Source organism: Hordeum vulgare, chromosome 1H (assembly GCF_904849725.1).
Source record: "Hordeum vulgare subsp. vulgare chromosome 1H, MorexV3_pseudomolecules_assembly, whole genome shotgun sequence".
NCBI classification, from domain to species: domain Eukaryota; kingdom Viridiplantae; phylum Streptophyta; class Magnoliopsida; order Poales; family Poaceae; genus Hordeum; species Hordeum vulgare.
In genome coordinates, this window is record NC_058518.1 from 14,834,599 (window position 1) to 14,851,311 (window position 16,713).

The 16,713-nt window shown below is 44.7% G+C and overlaps 3 protein-coding genes across 8 annotated transcripts; 1 reads left to right on the forward strand and 2 right to left on the reverse strand.

The window, feature by feature from the left end:
• Nucleotides 1-1,343: 1,343 nt before the first annotated feature.
• Nucleotides 1,344-7,748, forward strand: LOC123449137. Of its 5 annotated transcripts, XR_006631986.1 has the most exons (5): nt 1,344-1,669; nt 1,748-1,957; nt 3,817-3,913; nt 5,651-5,882; nt 6,043-7,748. XR_006631986.1 is itself a non-coding variant. In XM_045126275.1 (4 exons), exons 1-4 carry the CDS (start codon nt 1,586-1,588, stop codon nt 6,050-6,052), a joined length of 423 nt encoding a protein of 140 aa, XP_044982210.1. In that variant the 5' UTR covers nt 1,344-1,585; the 3' UTR covers nt 6,053-7,748. The 5 variants fall into 5 exon arrangements, 1 of the variants encoding a protein (XP_044982210.1); XM_045126275.1 differs by lacking the exon at nt 1,748-1,957; XR_006631970.1 differs by lacking the exon at nt 3,817-3,913.
• On the reverse strand, nt 2,062-5,644 carry LOC123448901 (UPF0481 protein At3g47200-like). The gene is made up of 2 exons (XM_045125972.1): nt 4,464-5,644; nt 2,062-3,885 (listed from the first exon to the last, which is right to left on the reverse strand). Exon 2 carries the CDS (start codon nt 3,848-3,850, stop codon nt 2,465-2,467), a length of 1,386 nt encoding a protein of 461 aa, XP_044981907.1. The 5' UTR covers nt 3,851-3,885; nt 4,464-5,644; the 3' UTR covers nt 2,062-2,464.
• Nucleotides 7,483-16,713, reverse strand: LOC123448988 (protein HGH1 homolog). 2 transcript variants are annotated; one of them, XM_045126158.1, is made up of 8 exons: nt 16,547-16,711; nt 16,134-16,469; nt 15,957-16,035; nt 14,583-14,731; nt 13,757-13,870; nt 9,532-9,663; nt 8,751-8,864; nt 7,483-7,747 (listed from the first exon to the last, which is right to left on the reverse strand). In XM_045126158.1, exons 1-8 carry the CDS (start codon nt 16,598-16,600, stop codon nt 7,688-7,690), a joined length of 1,038 nt encoding a protein of 345 aa, XP_044982093.1. In that variant the 5' UTR covers nt 16,601-16,711; the 3' UTR covers nt 7,483-7,687. The 2 variants fall into 2 exon arrangements, with proteins under 2 accessions (XP_044982093.1, XP_044982016.1); XM_045126081.1 differs by lacking the exon at nt 7,483-7,747 and having other exon boundaries at nt 8,570-8,864; nt 16,547-16,713.

The following is a 16,713-nucleotide window of genomic DNA, read 5'->3' on the forward strand; positions in this document are numbered from 1 at the left end:
AAAGTAATGTGATTATCGATAGATAAAATGTTTAGAAAATTTCTATTATTTTTGAGATGCAAGATGCTCATGTGCATGAACTTCGTGCAATTGTTTTTTGAAGTTTGGACATTCGAGGAGCTCGTGGTTAAAAAGACAAATTTTGAATGTCCGAGAAACTTTTGAAAATCGTCTTGCACCTCTGATTTTGTCTTTTTTGCCGCGAGCTCGTGATAAAAAAGACAACTTATATTCACGTATGATTTTGCCTTTTTTGCCGTGAGCTCCTCGAGAGAACAAAATTGAAAGTTTCCGTTTAATGTGGATTTTTTTTGCCAAGTAATTTACAAACTTGTCAAAAGAGTAAGGACAAGAAGGTGGTCAACATAAGTTGCTTATGTTATCCGGTCTCTGTATACGGCTTTTGTTGCATCCCAGAAGATGGTCATTTTTTCTGCCTAGCTATACGTGTTACATGTTTGATCTTCTTTGTTTTGTAAAATGACCGAAATTCCATCACCTCAATAGCGACATTGTAGGGACTTTCTTTTACCAAATTTAAATTCGATGCCTTCATATATGATATGGAAATTCCGATCACTCTATTGAAACAATGGATGGACACAGCAACACGCGCCACCCAGTTCAGTCCTATGGGTCGTGGCTTGGCATTTCGCTGCATTGAGAGAGATAAATAAGAAATCGCCATGCACCTCCTTTTTTATGGAAAATGGCCTCACACCGAGCATTCGAGAGTCCTCGTCTATGTAACGCTTCTTGCCCATGCTCACGCAGGGTAGGTTACCCTACATTGTTTTATTTTTTTAATACAAAAACTACCTACAGTTTTGCTATCAAACCTAGAAAGAAAATTAGGTTACCTGGAAAAATAAAAATAGGAAAAATAAAGAATAAAAAAATAAATTTAAACAAAACAAAGGGAAAACATAAGAAGAAGAAAAACTGTTCACAGGCATCAAAAAATGTTCATCGTACTTCAGAAAAATATTCTTTTACACAAATTAAAATGTTCTTTTTATGTATGTGTAAGAAAAATGTTCATTGTGTTTAAAAAAAATGTTATTTTACATATATTATAAAAGTTATCATGTCTTATAAAACGCAAATCTAGTTTTTGAAAGAAGAAAAAAGTCCTGACCGTTCAAACAGACCATTCTAGTTTTCGAGGCAAGTTGGCAAACCGTTACAGGGAAGGGAGAAATAGTAAACGGGCTTTATGTTTTAGCTCATATAGATATGTTGTAGCCCAGCCCAATAGCCAAGAGGAGGTGCTTCACCAAGCGACGAGAAAGAAAAAAATCAATCGGTCGATCCCCAATGCCGGCGGCGCCGCCGCACGCTGCACGCCGCCCGCCGGAAAGGGAACGCATCCGTGCTACCCCACGCCGTAAGGCCGCCTCCTCCACCGCCTACGCCTGCCTCCTCGGTTCCTCGACGCCGTTGCTCGCCGGACGCCTGCCTCTTCGGACCTCCGCTGGTGGTGGGTGACGGTCCTTCTCCACCGGCTCCTTGCCACTTTCTTGCTTGCCTGTGTGGCCGCTGGCCACTCATCACTGCGTCCTGCCTTCGCGTTTAGCCGCCGGCGATGGACTCGGGGGAGGAGGCCGGATGTACCGCAAGCGGCAGCAACATCGGCGGCACGAGATGGCATCTGCACCGCAAGCAGCAGGTCCTTTCCCCCATGTTCTTCTGTTTGTATTTTATTTTCTTGTGCCACGCCATATATGAGTGAATTTGATGTCTGCAGTACAATCTTTTTGATGCTGTCGGTCACTCTATGAGATGAAGCATTTAACCTAGCTAATGTCGATCCTTCTCCCGGTCTTCGGATGCAAATTCAGGGTCCTTATCCTTGTTCCTTAACTTGTTGCAAGTTTCAGTTGTTATTCCGGGAAATGACTGATTCTGAGGTTGTCTTAATTGTGGTATCAAGTAAAGCATTTCAAGTTTTCAAAAGGTATGGACTCTATGAGATGAAGCATTTAACCTAGCTAATGTCGATCCTTATCCCGGTCTTCGGATCTTATCCTTTTTCCTTCACTTGTTGCAAGTTTCAGTTGTTATTCGGGGGAAACGACTGATTGTGAGGTTGTCTTAATTGTGGTATCAAGTAAACCATTTCAAGTTTTCAAAGGGTATAAGACTCTATGTTAGTTACTCCGTCTGTTCCTACATATATATAATACGTTTTGGCAGTTCAAATTATATTTAGAGACGGAGGGAGTAGTTCCTATATATGACCTTTCTATGCTTTTTCATGCTCTTTCTATGTTTTTAGTATTTGGATTCCATGAGTTTTGGTTGACTAGACATATACTATTTGTAAAAAAAAAAATTAGACCTTAAATGTTTGCCACAGGTAATTAAGTTCAATTTCTGGATCCGCCAATACGATGGGGGTGCATACATGCATAACAACCCTCTATGGCAATCTTACCTCTGCCATGGCAACGCGCTTACTTATTTACTTGGGAGGCTTGAAGTAGGCATAGACAGCGAAGAATGTCTGCACCACGGAAAACGCTAGCAGGAGCAGGGCCGCAAGCACCGACATGGTCACCCAGGGATTGCTGAAGTAGTTGCGCACAAGCGCAGCACGCCACTTGTGCCGCCTGAGGCTCCTGTACCTGTTCACGGCGTCCATCAGGCCGAGCAGGTAGTTGTCGGCCGACCAATGGACCTGCCCGACGACGTCGCTGAAGAATCGCCAGGCGACCCTTCTGCTGTTGAGATGGCTGACGAGGACGCCGTGCAGGTCGAGGATCCTCATGTCCTCCGCTGAGGTGATGAGGCAGTCCATGAAGACGGCGTAGGTGGAGACGTCCCGTGGGGTGTCCGGGTAGGTCTGCTCGAACGCGATCAGGTTCCGGAACAGCGACTCGCTCGAGTCGTTGAGCTCCAGCTGCGGGATCTCCAGGACGCCCCGGGCGAACCTCACGTCCATGAAGCTAGTCGCATCCTTTCTCTTCCGGAACCGTACCCCTGCCTCCTCCAGCTCCTTGGCGCATGGGATCCACTGAGGGAACTCCGACAACAGCTCGTCGCTTCGGCGGCCACGGCGGCTGGAATGCTTCCTGCGGTCACTCGGTGATAGGCCGATGGAGAGGTAGAAGAGGTGCAGCAGATGGTGCACGTCATCGCAAGCAATGGGTGAGCGGTGCAACATCTGGGGACGAAGAGACCGGAAAAGCCTGAGGCTGCCTGTCACGAGGAGCTCTTCGGGCTCGTCCCCGTTCCCCAGCTGCTGAAAGAGCTCCCGGACCACGAAGAACGGGATCTGGTTCTCCAGCAGCAGCAGGTCGCGCGTCACGAACTGCCACACGAAGCACCTGCCGTAGACCTGAGTCCAGTCCTCGTCATCCTCCTTGTCAAACTGATCGCTGCTCCCACCAGCTTCTTCCTTTTTCGCGAGGCGCGCGTACTTGAGCAAGCGGTGTAGGATGAAGGAGCCGTCCAGCAGCATCATCTCGGCCACCTTATTTTCTTGGATGGCGGGTTGAGAGTAGGAAGCCCGAATTCGAGGCATGAGGCGTTTCATGCTCGTTAAACATCCGTCCAGTAGCACCAGGGTCCTGGCAGGCTCCAAGAGGCTCTTGTGCCGGCTGATGAGCTGCCGCACACAACTCCATTTGTATCCTTCCATCTTCAACAAGCTTTCCTTGTCCTGAATAGCTCGCCGACGATAAATCTTGGGCCCGCCCAGACGAACAGCAACCGGCTCATATCCTTCGTTGGGGTTATAATCCATGTTTTTAAGTTCCTCGGGAACAATGTACATGATGGGTTGTTGGTGCTTCGAGTCACCGTGTTCTGCAGGAGCCGCGCTGCAAAACTGCTCCAACATCTTCATCAAATAGCCCGGGCCTACATGGACGTCGCTATTTCCTGAGAAGAATCAGTACACAATATAATTGTAAGTTTCTCTCTGTTCTTCCCTCCTCTCATTAACTAACCTGGAGTCTGAATATAACAAACTAAAAAAGCAACTAAAAAGATATTATGACAAACTAAAAGGCAACCAAATTGGCAGAATTGAGTTGATAAATTCTAATGTAGCCTATGTTTAGGCGTTATCTAAGTAACGGAAGGAATTTCAAACCTCAGGGTGCCAAGACTCGACCCCGGATATAGAGGTTATTGGTATTTGAACTGTGAAAAATGCAAACAAAAGTCGGGGCAGGAAATACAATTTTTCGAGTGTGTGCCTAAATAGACTAGGCAGCCAACGTTTGCTCGCGAGCCGTGTCCAACTAATTAACTAAAGCAAACATTTCAGCCACTCCCACCTATCAGTATTCTCTCCATTCTCTTCAGCACCACCAGCGACCAGCACCTCACATCGCTTTCGACAGCAGTCTCGCACACCGTTGGGTCCCACCGCCTCTTGCATCAGTATGGATAGTGCAACGAAATGGGATGGGATGTTGAAGGCGCCAGTAAGTTCAGGGTGAAATGGGATGTACCTTGATCTCTTGTATGCGTCCGGAGGTTACTGGAGACGGCGCCAGTAAGCTCAGGGTGTTCTTGTAGTGGAAATGAATACTGAATTATTTCTCTACAAAATTAACATAAAAACCTAAAAAAATTAACATTGAAACAATGCAGCGGTACGATCAAAATTACTATGACGCTGCTAACATGATTGTCAATGACAATATTGGTAACTACTTTTAGACAAAGGAGGTGCCTGCATCAACACGACCCAGTTTCCCTTATATTGTGAAACATTGTGGCTAACGTGCTAGCTAGCTATTCTAGTCGAACATGTTCAAGTGGGTTGTCAAATGAGCGGGATGCCACTGCTCTTTATGATCCACGACCTGAAAAAAAATGAAAATAAACTGGAGCTATCCGGTTTTAAGCAGTTTTCTGGGTTTAAGATTCATTTTCATAAGAGTCAACCTTTTTTATTCTTTGATGAGGCACAAGAAGCCTAGCAGTAGTTTAACGTGTTTTTTGGTCGCGAATGGGCTTAGTTTCCAATTTGTTGCCTCATAAACTTTGAAATGCTGATTGAAAGTGGATGGAAGAAAGACTAGAAAAACAAGTCAACATTTGGAAAGGAAAACACCATTCCGCTAGTGGACAGTTTGTCGTTATCAACTCGGTGCTTATTAAAATGATTATGTACACAAATTCTTTCTTCCAAGTGTCGAAGGGTGTCTAGCAGAGACTCGAGTATTTCAGATCTGGATTCTTCTAAAGAGCTATAGCGGAAAAAAAAAAATCAGCTCGGGTGTTATTTGCCTACCTGGAAACTAGGGGTACTTAGGAATGTAGAACATCTCCCTCCACTATAACTGGTTGTATACACTTCTTGTTGAGGATGGCATATGACAAGAGCTCACTCGTAATAAGTACATGAGAGCTAAAGCTGAGACCACCAATACTGGTACGAGGGCACGGCAACACGGGAAATGATGCCCTGCCCGGAGGGCATGGAGGGATTGTTGGGACGACAACAGTGCAGCCATCAAGGCTGCACGACATCAGCGTCGGCCATGAGCCACGGAAGATGGCCGTATGGACCATGGTTAGAGGGCAGCAGTCGCGGCCGGGGCAGTGGCGGCAGCTCGGCCATGAGCAATATAGTAATAAATTCTTGTTCAAGTGAAGGTCAGTGTCGACTAACCTGCCAGCGTCGATGTAGGGGGAGGCGTTCATGATGCTCCGAGCTTATGGAGGAAGACGAACTGGCAAGACGCACAATTAATCGAGGACTCACTGTCACGGCCTAGTCTGGATGCTGGTGGACACCAGCCAGCCGGAAGCATCTCTGGGCTGCCTTTCTTCCTTTGGAAATTGAAGTGGGGAAGCATCTCTGGATTGCTTCTCTTTTGGAAATGGAAGTGGGGAAGCATCTCTGGGTTGCCGGTTCTTTGGTGAGTAGGCCCCCAACATTTGGGTGTGATCTCTCTCTCTCTTTCTTGTTACTTTTCTTTTCGGTGATGATAAAGTGTTTTGTCACTGCATTAGAGTAGCAGCAAACGAAAGGAAGGAATCCCTTTTTTCTCTAACACAAGAAAGGAATCGTTTGTGCAGGCTGCGCTGAACCGTGACGAAGATGAAGCCCTTCGTTTTTGCTGTGGCTTGCGCGGGGGCTTCGGCGATCGTGTTCGAGGGAAGCATAGACCCCAAGACCTTCGGCGGGTGCAACAGTGGTCGTTCGGTGGTCTCGAAATGTGACGTTTATTATTTGTTGAAACGATTTCTACTTCCGATGAACTTTTATAATAGATCCGATCCTTTCTGGGGAATAAAACCTTGGATGATGTACTCTAGTGATTTCCTATACTTTATAAGAAAAAAAAATACAAGTGATGTCTTGTTAGGTCTAGGATTACAGCCATAGCTGCCCCGGGCCTGTCTCCATATCTGGGTTGGCGCAAGGCAGCTACATGCGAGCATTTGGACTCGCCCGAAGTTTCAGCCCAACCTGATCCTGAAGATCGAGGAGATTTCAGCAACCCAGCTGCTTTGTCTCAACCCCGAGAGGAGTAGTGGTGCAGTGGTTCAACTCAACAGCAGCAGAAATCCCAAAATGAATCAAAAAAAAAAAACAAAAACAAATACCCATGCCAAGTCTATGAACTGAACCTGTGTGGACAGGTTCCACCCAAAAAAGAAGTTTGTTACACTTTTTTTTTGCATCAGTATTAAATTTAGGGTTATTTAATAAATGCCACTCAAATTCTAGCGATTTCAAAAAATGCCATTGCAATTTCCAAACTTTGAAAAAATGCCACTGATGCAGTGATGTTTTTCAAAGTTTGCAAAATTTGTCATGGTATTTTTTAAAGTTTGGAAATTGCAATGGCGTTTCTTATAATTGCCAAAATTCGAGTGGCATCTATTCAAGAATTCTATAACACCATGGCATTTTAAGTATCAACTTAATCTAGGTTTATGTAACTTACAACCCTTGTACTCCCTTTATTTCCTTATTTAAGGTCACTATAAAAAAATACACTTTGCATCTATATAAGATCGCTAAAAGTAATCGAGATATGGTGGTTCCTCGTAGTACAAACTTATTTAATACTTGAATGTATATAGTCATAATGATACTTTGTTTCTTTTTCTTATTCCTTCCTTGCATGCATATGACTTATTAATGATCCTGATTAACAAAAAAAATTGGCATGCAAAGAAGTCATTCATTTTTTATCTTAATACCTATAATCTGAGTTTATGACCTTATATAAAGGAATGGAGAGAGTAGACATTTATTAGCGCTTCATGATCTTGTAAGCAATCTTTAAGAGTTACACGTTATATGTCAATCACGACTAAGCATTTCTACACAACATTAACATCTCGAATTTCCCTTAAAACTTATGGGAGCACAATTTGCAGATCTCTGAACAGTTTCACCACGAGCGTATATATTTCAGAAGAAGAAAATTGAACTGAAAAATAGGTCCAGTCGGCCACATCGATCATATACACGCCATGCCGCAAAATCAATGTGTCCCCAGTAAGTGGTGAAAACTGGACATCTTGATGCTCTCACATAGATATATTAAGACTGTGGACAACAAAACTGAAACCAGGAGATACAACAAGCCAGTTACTGCAAGAAATTTGGATCCATACCACAGAACATTCTTAAGATTGGAAGCAATATAGCCCTTTTTGTTGCAGCAAGTAGACAAGGCAAACTACAAATTGCACAAAGTTGAGCCCGTCATTGAGGCTTATCTTCTCCTTGCTCTTGATCTTGTTCAATTTCACCCTTGCCAACAAGCTGTTAACATCCAATCAAGGAATAAACTATAAGGTAACACCTTGATGTTCAATTTGCGATGGCAAAACATAGAAGGGCTAATACAAATAGTGAACAATGAAAAATTGATACCTGGAATGGGTTTCAAATAACTAATTTGAACTACATAAAAGTACTAGAGCGAAGATAAAGAATGCAGACAGATTTCTGTAGTTTAACAAAATTAAATGGGGTCTTGCAGGCTCATGCACCATGACGAATGCATGGTTCGAGCAAACAGAGCGGACCAGATCAACAGTTCAACTGGAAATAAACAGGATCACTGCCAGGGCGTTCCCAGTTCAGTGTCGGAATCGTATCTCATTAAAACTGATTTATAGAGAGATGGGCAGGTCGAACTAGTCAATGGCACAACAAGGGATGCGCAGAAGGCCAAACACCCAATACTTATTTCTGCCAGCAAAACCAGTACAACTATGCATCAGAAACTACATATGTACGCTTCCAAAAGAAATCTCAAAGCATCGATGGATGTAGGCAGAAGGGTGTTATATTACTACTCAAAATTTCATGGTCCATAGACCAGCACTTCTAAATCAAATTAAAATCAAGTTTGGTCATAAATGTTTCAGGTCCATAGACCAGAACTTCTAAAAAGCAACGATTTAAGAATTTCCAAAACTTCTAATCAAAGTTGACGCAAGTTTAACCAAATAGCTACTTTACACTAGGTACACCCTGGCAACCCCTTCCACAAAATTTCACATTTTTAAAATAAAGGACTTGCACACAAAAAATACATTTCCCCGAGAAATGGTAGGAGTACCCTTGAACAGAATCATGTGAAGGAATACTCAAATCCATTTCATAATTCATAATGGGAAAAAACATACTACATGAGCAAATTGAACACCCAGGAAGACTGAAGGAGCGAGGACACAAAATGTGTTATTCTACAAGCAGAGTATTCATTATTCAAGCACGGTACAGTAAATATAGACATTCCAAAGTTCAGTGGTAATACCAAAGAACCAATCAACTCATATGCTCCCATCACTTTCAAGTCCTCTTCGTCTTCATAACCAACCTGCAGTATCCGTGGCCCATTGACTGACCAAAAGGCCTTTCGTCCATCATCCTGGCAAGAGAAGAGCACATCAACGGGTCGAGATTAGAATAGGAGCATTATAGTTCAAAACATGAAGATCATCATTACCCTGATAATTTTATTTCCAAACATAAAACTAGACGCAGTACGTAGGTTTCATCACATTCGTTTAAGAGATAGTAATACACAGCATTATTAAGAGTATTTTGTAAGATACACATTATCCCATCATCGTTTTGGTCCATTGGGTTCCACAAGATATAGATGATGCCCTAGAAAGTGTTTAATCGAATTTTCTACCTTTTACTGATACGCAAAATACTATCAGCCATGTCAAATATCAACAGTAGTTTTGTCATGAAAAAAGTGTAGTAAGATTTATCTATTTATTTGAGAATGTATGCAGTCTAACTTCACCAACTTTGACTCACGATATATATAGAAAATATTATGATCGGACAGGTGAAAATACTATAATTAAATTTGATATGGATGTTTTTTTCACAATACTGTACTTTACAAATTTTGATTGTCAAAGTTGCATGTGGGAGACTGCCGATTTCTGAAACATGTGTTACTGAAGGGAGGGAGTATATTTACTTAAGTATATTGGAGGCTGTGCCGATGTCCAAAACTACATGCATTTACTAACAGAGGGAGTAGAACATAAGCCATTCCCTTGGAATATCAGACTCACCTGCATCACGATCATATAAATAGCCTCGAGTGCCCGTTCACGAATTTCAGAATCATCAACAGATTCTCGTTCATGAGAAAGTGCATTCGCAAGCTCGGGAGGCATTTTCGAAGTATCTTCTTCGCTGTAGATCTGCAATATCATGTAGTATAAGCCACAGCTTAGGCTAGCATATGAAAACTCATCACAGAACCAGAAACACGGAGAAAAACAAGATATTCTCATAAATACTTCTACAGGGACAGTATCATTCGAAACTCCGCCTATGTTGTCTCAGCATAGCCGGTCCCAAGCCCGGGTAAAGGAGGAGGGTTGTGATAGGCGTGGCGAGCCAACATGAAAAACCCAGCCACTCTTATGGAGATGAAACCCAAAGGAAACTCGTTGGGGCGTAACCCTCTTAGCGACGCGCCACATCGGAACCCGGGTGTGGCGTCAAATGGGCAAGGGCCGGGCCGTCACCCCCTTGGTGGCGCGCCGTATCTTGATCTGGATACGGTGATAAGTGAGCAAGGGTCGGGTCGCCGCATCCTTAGTGGCGCGCTGCACCGACGCCCCGGTGTGGTGAAAAATGAGCAAGGGTCTTCGCATTTGACTCGACGAGTGCGGAGGGTAAGGAAGTTAGCCGAGCCTAGGAGGATACGCTTAGGTAGCCGGAACGTAGGGTCCCTGACGGGTAAGTTACGGGAGCTAGTTGATACGGCAGTGAGGAGGCGTGTTGATGTCCTATGTGTCCAAGAGACCAAATAGAAGGGACAAAAGGCGAAGGAGGTGGAGGATACCGGCTTCAAGTTGTGGTACACGGGGACAACTTCAAACAAGAATGGAGTAGGCATCTTGGTCAACAAGAGCCTTAGGGATGGAGTTGTGGACGTTAAGAGGCAAGGGGACCGGATGATCCTTGTCAAGCTGGTAGTTGGGGACTTAGTCCTCAATGTTATCATCGCGTATGCCCCGCAAGTAGGCCACAATGAGAGCACCAAGAGGGAGTTATGGGAAGGCCTGGAGGACTTGGTTAGGAGTGTACCTATTGGTGAGAAGCTCTTCATAGGAGGAGACCTCAATGGCCATGTGGGTACATCTAACACAGGTTTTGAAAGGGTGCATGGGGGCTTTGGCTATGGCATCAGGAACCAAGAAGGAGAAGATGTCCTGAGCTTCGCTCTAGCCTACGACATGGTTGTAGCTAACACCCTCGTTAGGAAGAGAGAATCCCATCTAGTGACGTTCAGTAGTGGTCTACACTCTAGCCAGATTGATTTTGTCCTCTCTAGAAGAGAAGACAGACGCGCTTGCATTGATTGTAAAGCGATACCTGGAGAGAGTGTTGTCCCTCAACATAAGCTTGTGGTTGCTGACTTCCGCTTTAGGATTCGTGTCCAACGGGATAAGCGCGCCAAAGTCGCTAGAACGAAGTGGTGGAAGCTCAAGGGGGAGGCATCCCAGGCTTTCAGGGAGAGGGTCATTAAGGAGGGCCCTTGGGAGGAAGGAGGCGATGCAAACTTGATGTGGACGAGTATGGCGACCTTCTTGCGGAAGGTCGCTGTAGAGGAGTTTGGGGTGACCAAGGGAAGTAGAAGGGAAGCTAAGGACACCCGGTGGTGGAACGATGAGGTCCAGAAGGTTATTAGGGAGAAGAAGGACTGTTTCAGATGCCTATATCTGGACAGGAGTGCAGCTAACATGGAGAAGTATAAGGTGGCGAAGAAGGCTGCAAAGCGGGCGGTGAGTGAAGCGAGAGGTCGGGCGTATGAGGACCTCTACAAACGTTTAAACACTAAGGAAGGCGAAAGGGACATCTATAAGATGGCCAAGATTAGGGAGAGGAAGACGAGGGATGTCGGCGAAGTCAAATGCATCAAGGACGGAGATGATCAGCTTCTTGTGAAGGATGAGGCGATCAAGCGTAGATGGCGGGAGTACTTTGACAACCTTTACAATGGAGAGGTTGACAGCTCTACCATTGAGCTAGACGACTCCTTTGATGATACCAGCATGTGCTTTGTGCGACGTATCCAGGAGTGTGAGGTTAAGGAGGCGTTAAAAAGGATGAAAGTAGGCAAGGCGATGGGTCCTGATGGTATCCCCATCGAGGTGTGGAGAGGCCTTCGAGACATAGCGATAGTATGGCTAACTAAGCTTTTCAACCTCATTTTTCGATCAAACAAGATGCCCGAAGAATGGAGGCGGAGTATTTTAGTACCAATCTTTAAGAACAAGGGGGATGTTCAAAGTTGTACTAATTACCGCGGAATCAAGCTGATGAGCCATACTATGAAGCTATGGGAGAGAGTCATTGAACACCGCTTAAGAAGGTTGACAAGCGTGACCAAAAACCAATTTGGTTTCATGCCTGGGAGGTCTACCATGGAAGCCATCTTCTTGGTACGACAGCTGATGGAGAGATACAGGGACCAAAAGAAAGACCTTCATATGGTGTTCATTGATTTGGAGAAGGCCTATGATAAGATACCTCGGAATGTCATGTGGTGGGCCTTGGAGAAACACAAAGTCCCAATAAAGTACATTACCCTCATCAAGGATATGTGTGATAATGTTGTGACAAGTGTTCAAACAAGTGATGGCGACACCGATGACTTTCCAATTAGAATAGGGCTACACCAAGGGTCAGCTTTGAGCCCTTATCTTTTTGATTTGGTGATGGATGAGGTCACAAGGGATATACAAGGAGATATCCCATGGTGTATGCTCTTTGCGGATGATGTGGTGCTAGTCGATGATAGCCGAACGGGGGTTAATAGAAAGTTAGAGTTATGGAGGCGGACTCTAGAATCGAAAGGTTTTAGGCTTAGTAGAACTAAAACTGAATACATGAAGTGCAGTTTTAGTGCTACTAGGCACGAGGATGGAGAGGTTAGCCTTGGTGGGCAGGTGGTACCGGAGAGAGACACGTTTCGATATTTGGGGTCCATGTTGCAGAAGGATGGCGATATCGATGAAGACGTGGGCCACCGAATCAAGGCTGGGTGGATGAAGTGGCGACAAGCTTCTGGCGTACTCTGTGACAAGAGAGTGCCACAAAAGCTAAAAGGCAGGTTTTATAGGACAGTTATCCGACCTGCGATGTTGTATGGCGCGGAGTGTTGGCCAACCAAGAGACGACATATCCAACAGTTAGGTGTAGCAGAGATACGCATGTTGAGATGGATATGTGGCCACACAAGGAAGGATCGGGTACGGAATGACGATATACGAGAGAGACTTGGGGTAGCACCAATTGAAGAGAAGCTGGTCCAGCAGCGTCTCAGATGGTTTGGACATATTCAACGGAGGCCACCGGAAGCGCCGGTGCATAGCGGACGGATAAAGCGTGCTGAGAATGTTAAGAGGGGTCGTGGTAGACCAAACTTGACATGGGAGGAGTCCGTTAAGAGAGACCTGAAGGTTTGGAATATCGACAAAGACTTAGCCATGGACAGGGGTGCGTGGAAGTTAGCTATCCACGTTCCAGAGCCATGACTTGGCTTCGAGATCTTATGGGTTTCAACTCTAGCCTACCCCAACTTGTTTGGGACTGAAAGGCTTGGTTGCTGTTGTTGTTGTTGTTGGACAGTATCATTCGAAGCAGCAGATTCACACTTGTCATTTGGAGCAATAGGTTTGTGCTTTAGTAAATACTCCGTACATGGAATGATGGAATGAGTAAGGACTAAGGAGTATCGCAACACGACAATGCATTCTTAAATGGAAAAACAGAAGTAAGGCTCTGTTTTGAAGGGCGCTCCAACTCCATAATCCTTCGGTGGAACAGGTGCAGGCTTTTCCCAAACACATCAGCTCTATTTAGTGAAGTGGAGCCAGCCCTAGTACATTTCCATGGAGCTGAGAAATATTTGGAGGATTGGGTTCCTACAGGAAATATTCCTTTGATACTGTTTGGAAGAAAGGAACTGCCATCCTACACAGTTCCTATGAAAATTCCTTATGAATTTTGGAGAAAACCAAACATGAGGTCATACCACATGTTTCGTCTCTTTGTGTCTACAATTCCTGTGTATTTCCGGCATAACATCTAAATGACAGTTTTTGGGTTTTCCAGCGGTTTTCTAGTATAATATCTTAATTCCTGTGGTCATCAGAGCTAATACATACAATTATACAAATTACCACATAAAAATGTCAATTACCAAAAGGGACATATGAAATGTAAGCCAAAGCTAATGTCACATAAATAGTGGCTCCACACATGTTAAAAGAACTGCACCTTCTTTCCAGCTACAGGCAAAAGTAGAGCTGGCCAAAGATATTCTGCTATAGAAAGCAAATTTTGTATCTGGGTATCAGCTTCAAAGCAACAATTACGGATGGTGCCAGCAACCTGCAAATATTTACAACAAGAATTACACAGGAACAGAACACAATCATTGTTTGGCATATGAATATAGTTCAAGATGAGATAAGCAGATCTAGATATATTGCAAAGAACCTGAAAACACGGAAGTCCAACATAATCAATAGATATACTGGGATATGTACTAAAATGGAAAATGCATGAACAAACATCATGAAGAGTTATAAAACAATGTGATTTTCATTTACAAACTGAACAGCCATCACTACATGGTACCGCTGCGCACGTGGTTAAATGCATTAATATTCTGCCTTGGGGAAATGGTTCTGTACTGCCACTGCTCATATACCACATAGATGAATCGGCTATACCTCTTTATCATTTTTAATATACTTCATTAATAATAACTAGATACCCCAAAGTAAGATTCATGAAAAAATCTGTTTGAGACCATATATTTCATGCTATTTGCACATAAACAGCCTTTTTGTACATAAAAAGTTATATTGCATAAACGAAAGGCTTTGATGATATTTTTGGTAGAACTCATATTTTGGTATCTTATAATAATTAATAAGCTATATTGAGAATGATAATGAGGTATAATAGGTTTCTGTATTGATGTATATTGAATGCAGGAGTACATACTCCCAGGAAGTTAGTCCTATAAACATAGGCTGTCTATATTGTCGTACTAACACCAGCATCAACGTCAAGATTCGAAATAAGCTGTACATACCCCTTTCTTTCTAAGTTGGTTTGTTGAATCAAATTGCCCTATAATCTGCTTTAGAAGACCTCTCTTAGGTTCCATCAGTATTCTCCGTCCAGCTTCGACCTTTGAGATATTCACAAGTATCGAGGCGATGTATTCAAATATATCTTCATCTGCATACCAAAGGAAAAATTAAAACAATTTATGAGGTGAATATGATAAGGACTCCCCAGCCAAGCAAAAGAATAGAAAAGGAATCAGGAACATAGAAAATGGAACAATTAGGAAAAAAAATAGATGTCTACTTGACATTAAAAAGGGTATCCAATAACATATTAAAAGACCAGATTGTTAGGAAGACCCGTCCATTCCATCTAAATGGCACAAGACACAACCACTGCACCTTTATATGGATGGCTGATTGGTAGTAGAAAGATTGCATTGCTATAATTTGACCGAGACAAGACTGCATTAGTTATTACATATTATTGTTATGGGCTAACATCACTGGTATTAAAAGAGGAACTGTATTATAAGAAGGCAAAACAGTAACAAATAAGTGTGTTCCCCTCATGTGAGTCTTTCCCCCACAATTGGTTCATCTCAACCTATTCCAGTACCCTGTCCCCTTGAAGCTGAGCCATGTCAGTCATATTCTGTACATTATCTTTACTCCTATAAACATAGTAATTGGTGGCAGCGGTTCATTCACCTTTCATCTCTCTTTTTATATGTGGGAGTGAGACCATCTCAACATATTGGCAAACCATATATGCCCATGCAGAGACTCCAGTCCTCATCCAACGACTGTAAACTAAAATTTCAAATGCACCCATGGTGTTCCTCCCTTGGGAAAAAACTCCCAGTTCTACCCAAGGTGAAGCCATTCTCGGGTCCCTTGGAGGCCTCCCTGGTTTCTTCACAAATGACCAAGGATAAACCATGGTAGTAGTGGTAGGCAGGAAGCGTACAACGGTAAATTTTGGTCCACTAGTCCATGCCGGTGGAAGAAGTGGGGGGTATATCCCTCAACCTAATGGGCTTATCTTGGGTCATTATTCTTTATTTTGCCTTTAAGCTTCTTTAGCTTCTTTGACTTGTTGAACATGACTAGTTGTTTGGACTTCCATTGACTTGAGTTTGACAATTTGCCACGTAGACACCATGTAGATCGAGGCGGGATCCAGGTAGAATTAGCTATTCGCACAACAGTTGTGATACAGATTTTGCCACAATTTTAGCAGATCCATGTCCCAAACTCTGCAAACTAGACGTCTAATTTGCAGGATTTGACTGATGAACAATAGTAAGGTAAAGCGCAATCGTTAAAACTCACAACAGGAACAACACGAACACGGCCAACGAAAATAGGAAACCTAAAGAATAGAGCACATTCACCTTCAGAGTCACAGGACGACCTACAGAAGGAGCGCACAAGCTTCGCAACATACAACCCTTGCACCTTCTCATCACCAACCTTTCAGAAAGGAAGAGAGCTATTCTCAGTAATTGTCTGATTGAACTGTATTCATTTCGAACCTGGAGGAGACGAGAGGCAGGCGGTTGAGCTTGAACCTGGAGGAGGGCCGAGATGCCGGACTCGACCTGGGTGAGGTTGACGAGCAGCATGACGAGGCTGCGCGCGAGCTTGGGCTGCTCGCCGCCGCGCTTGACCATCACGTCCATGGCGGCCGCGACGGCGCCGAGCGCCACGAGGCGCGCGGCGAGCTCGGCGTCCTGGCTGAGGTTGACGAGCGAGTCGGCCGCCGCCTCGCCCGCGCCGCCGGCCCCCACGGACGCGAGCAGCCGGAGCAGCGCCGGCAGCGCGCGGTCGGCGCGCGCCGCGAGGGAGCGAAGCCCGTCGCTGTCCCCGGTGAGCCCCCGCACGATGTCCGCCGCGGCGCCGCGCACCTGCAGCGCGGGAGCAGGTTAGAGCCGGCGGTGGCGGCCAGGGGTCGGCGCGGGTTGGGAGGGGGCAGCGCGCGCACCTGAGGGGAGCCGTTGGAGAGGAAGTCGATGAGTTCGTCGAGCTCGTCGGCCATGGCGGCGGAAGGGGACGGCGGCGGCGGCGGCGGAGGAGGAAAGGTGGTTCTTTTGCTTGGGGTTTTCTGGCGGCTGTTCTCCTCTGGGGAATTTTCAGCGCAGCCACAAACGC

Excerpts from the sequence above, each read along its gene's own strand:
- LOC123449137 (XM_045126275.1), top strand. The coding sequence starts at position 1,586 with ATGGACTCGGGGGAGGAGGCCGGATGTACCGCAAGCGGCAGCAACATC. Across the intron at positions 1,670-3,816 it reads ATCTGCACCGCAAGCAGCAG|GAGCCGCGCTGCAAAACTGC; the intron begins GTCCTTTCCCCC and ends CGTGTTCTGCAG. Across the intron at positions 3,914-5,650 it reads AATCAGTACACAATATAATT|GGGGAGGCGTTCATGATGCT; the intron begins GTAAGTTTCTCT and ends GCGTCGATGTAG.
- LOC123448901 (XM_045125972.1), bottom strand. The coding sequence starts at position 3,850 with ATGAAGATGTTGGAGCAGTTTTGCAGCGCGGCTCCTGCAGAACACGGT.
- LOC123448988 (XM_045126081.1), bottom strand. The coding sequence starts at position 16,600 with ATGGCCGACGAGCTCGACGAACTCATCGACTTCCTCTCCAACGGCTCC. Across the intron at positions 14,732-15,956 it reads GTCGTCCTGTGACTCTGAAG|ATGAAGATATATTTGAATAC; the intron begins GTGAATGTGCTC and ends TTTGGTATGCAG. Across the intron at positions 13,871-14,582 it reads ACCAACTTAGAAAGAAAGGG|GTTGCTGGCACCATCCGTAA; the intron begins GTATGTACAGCT and ends AAATATTTGCAG.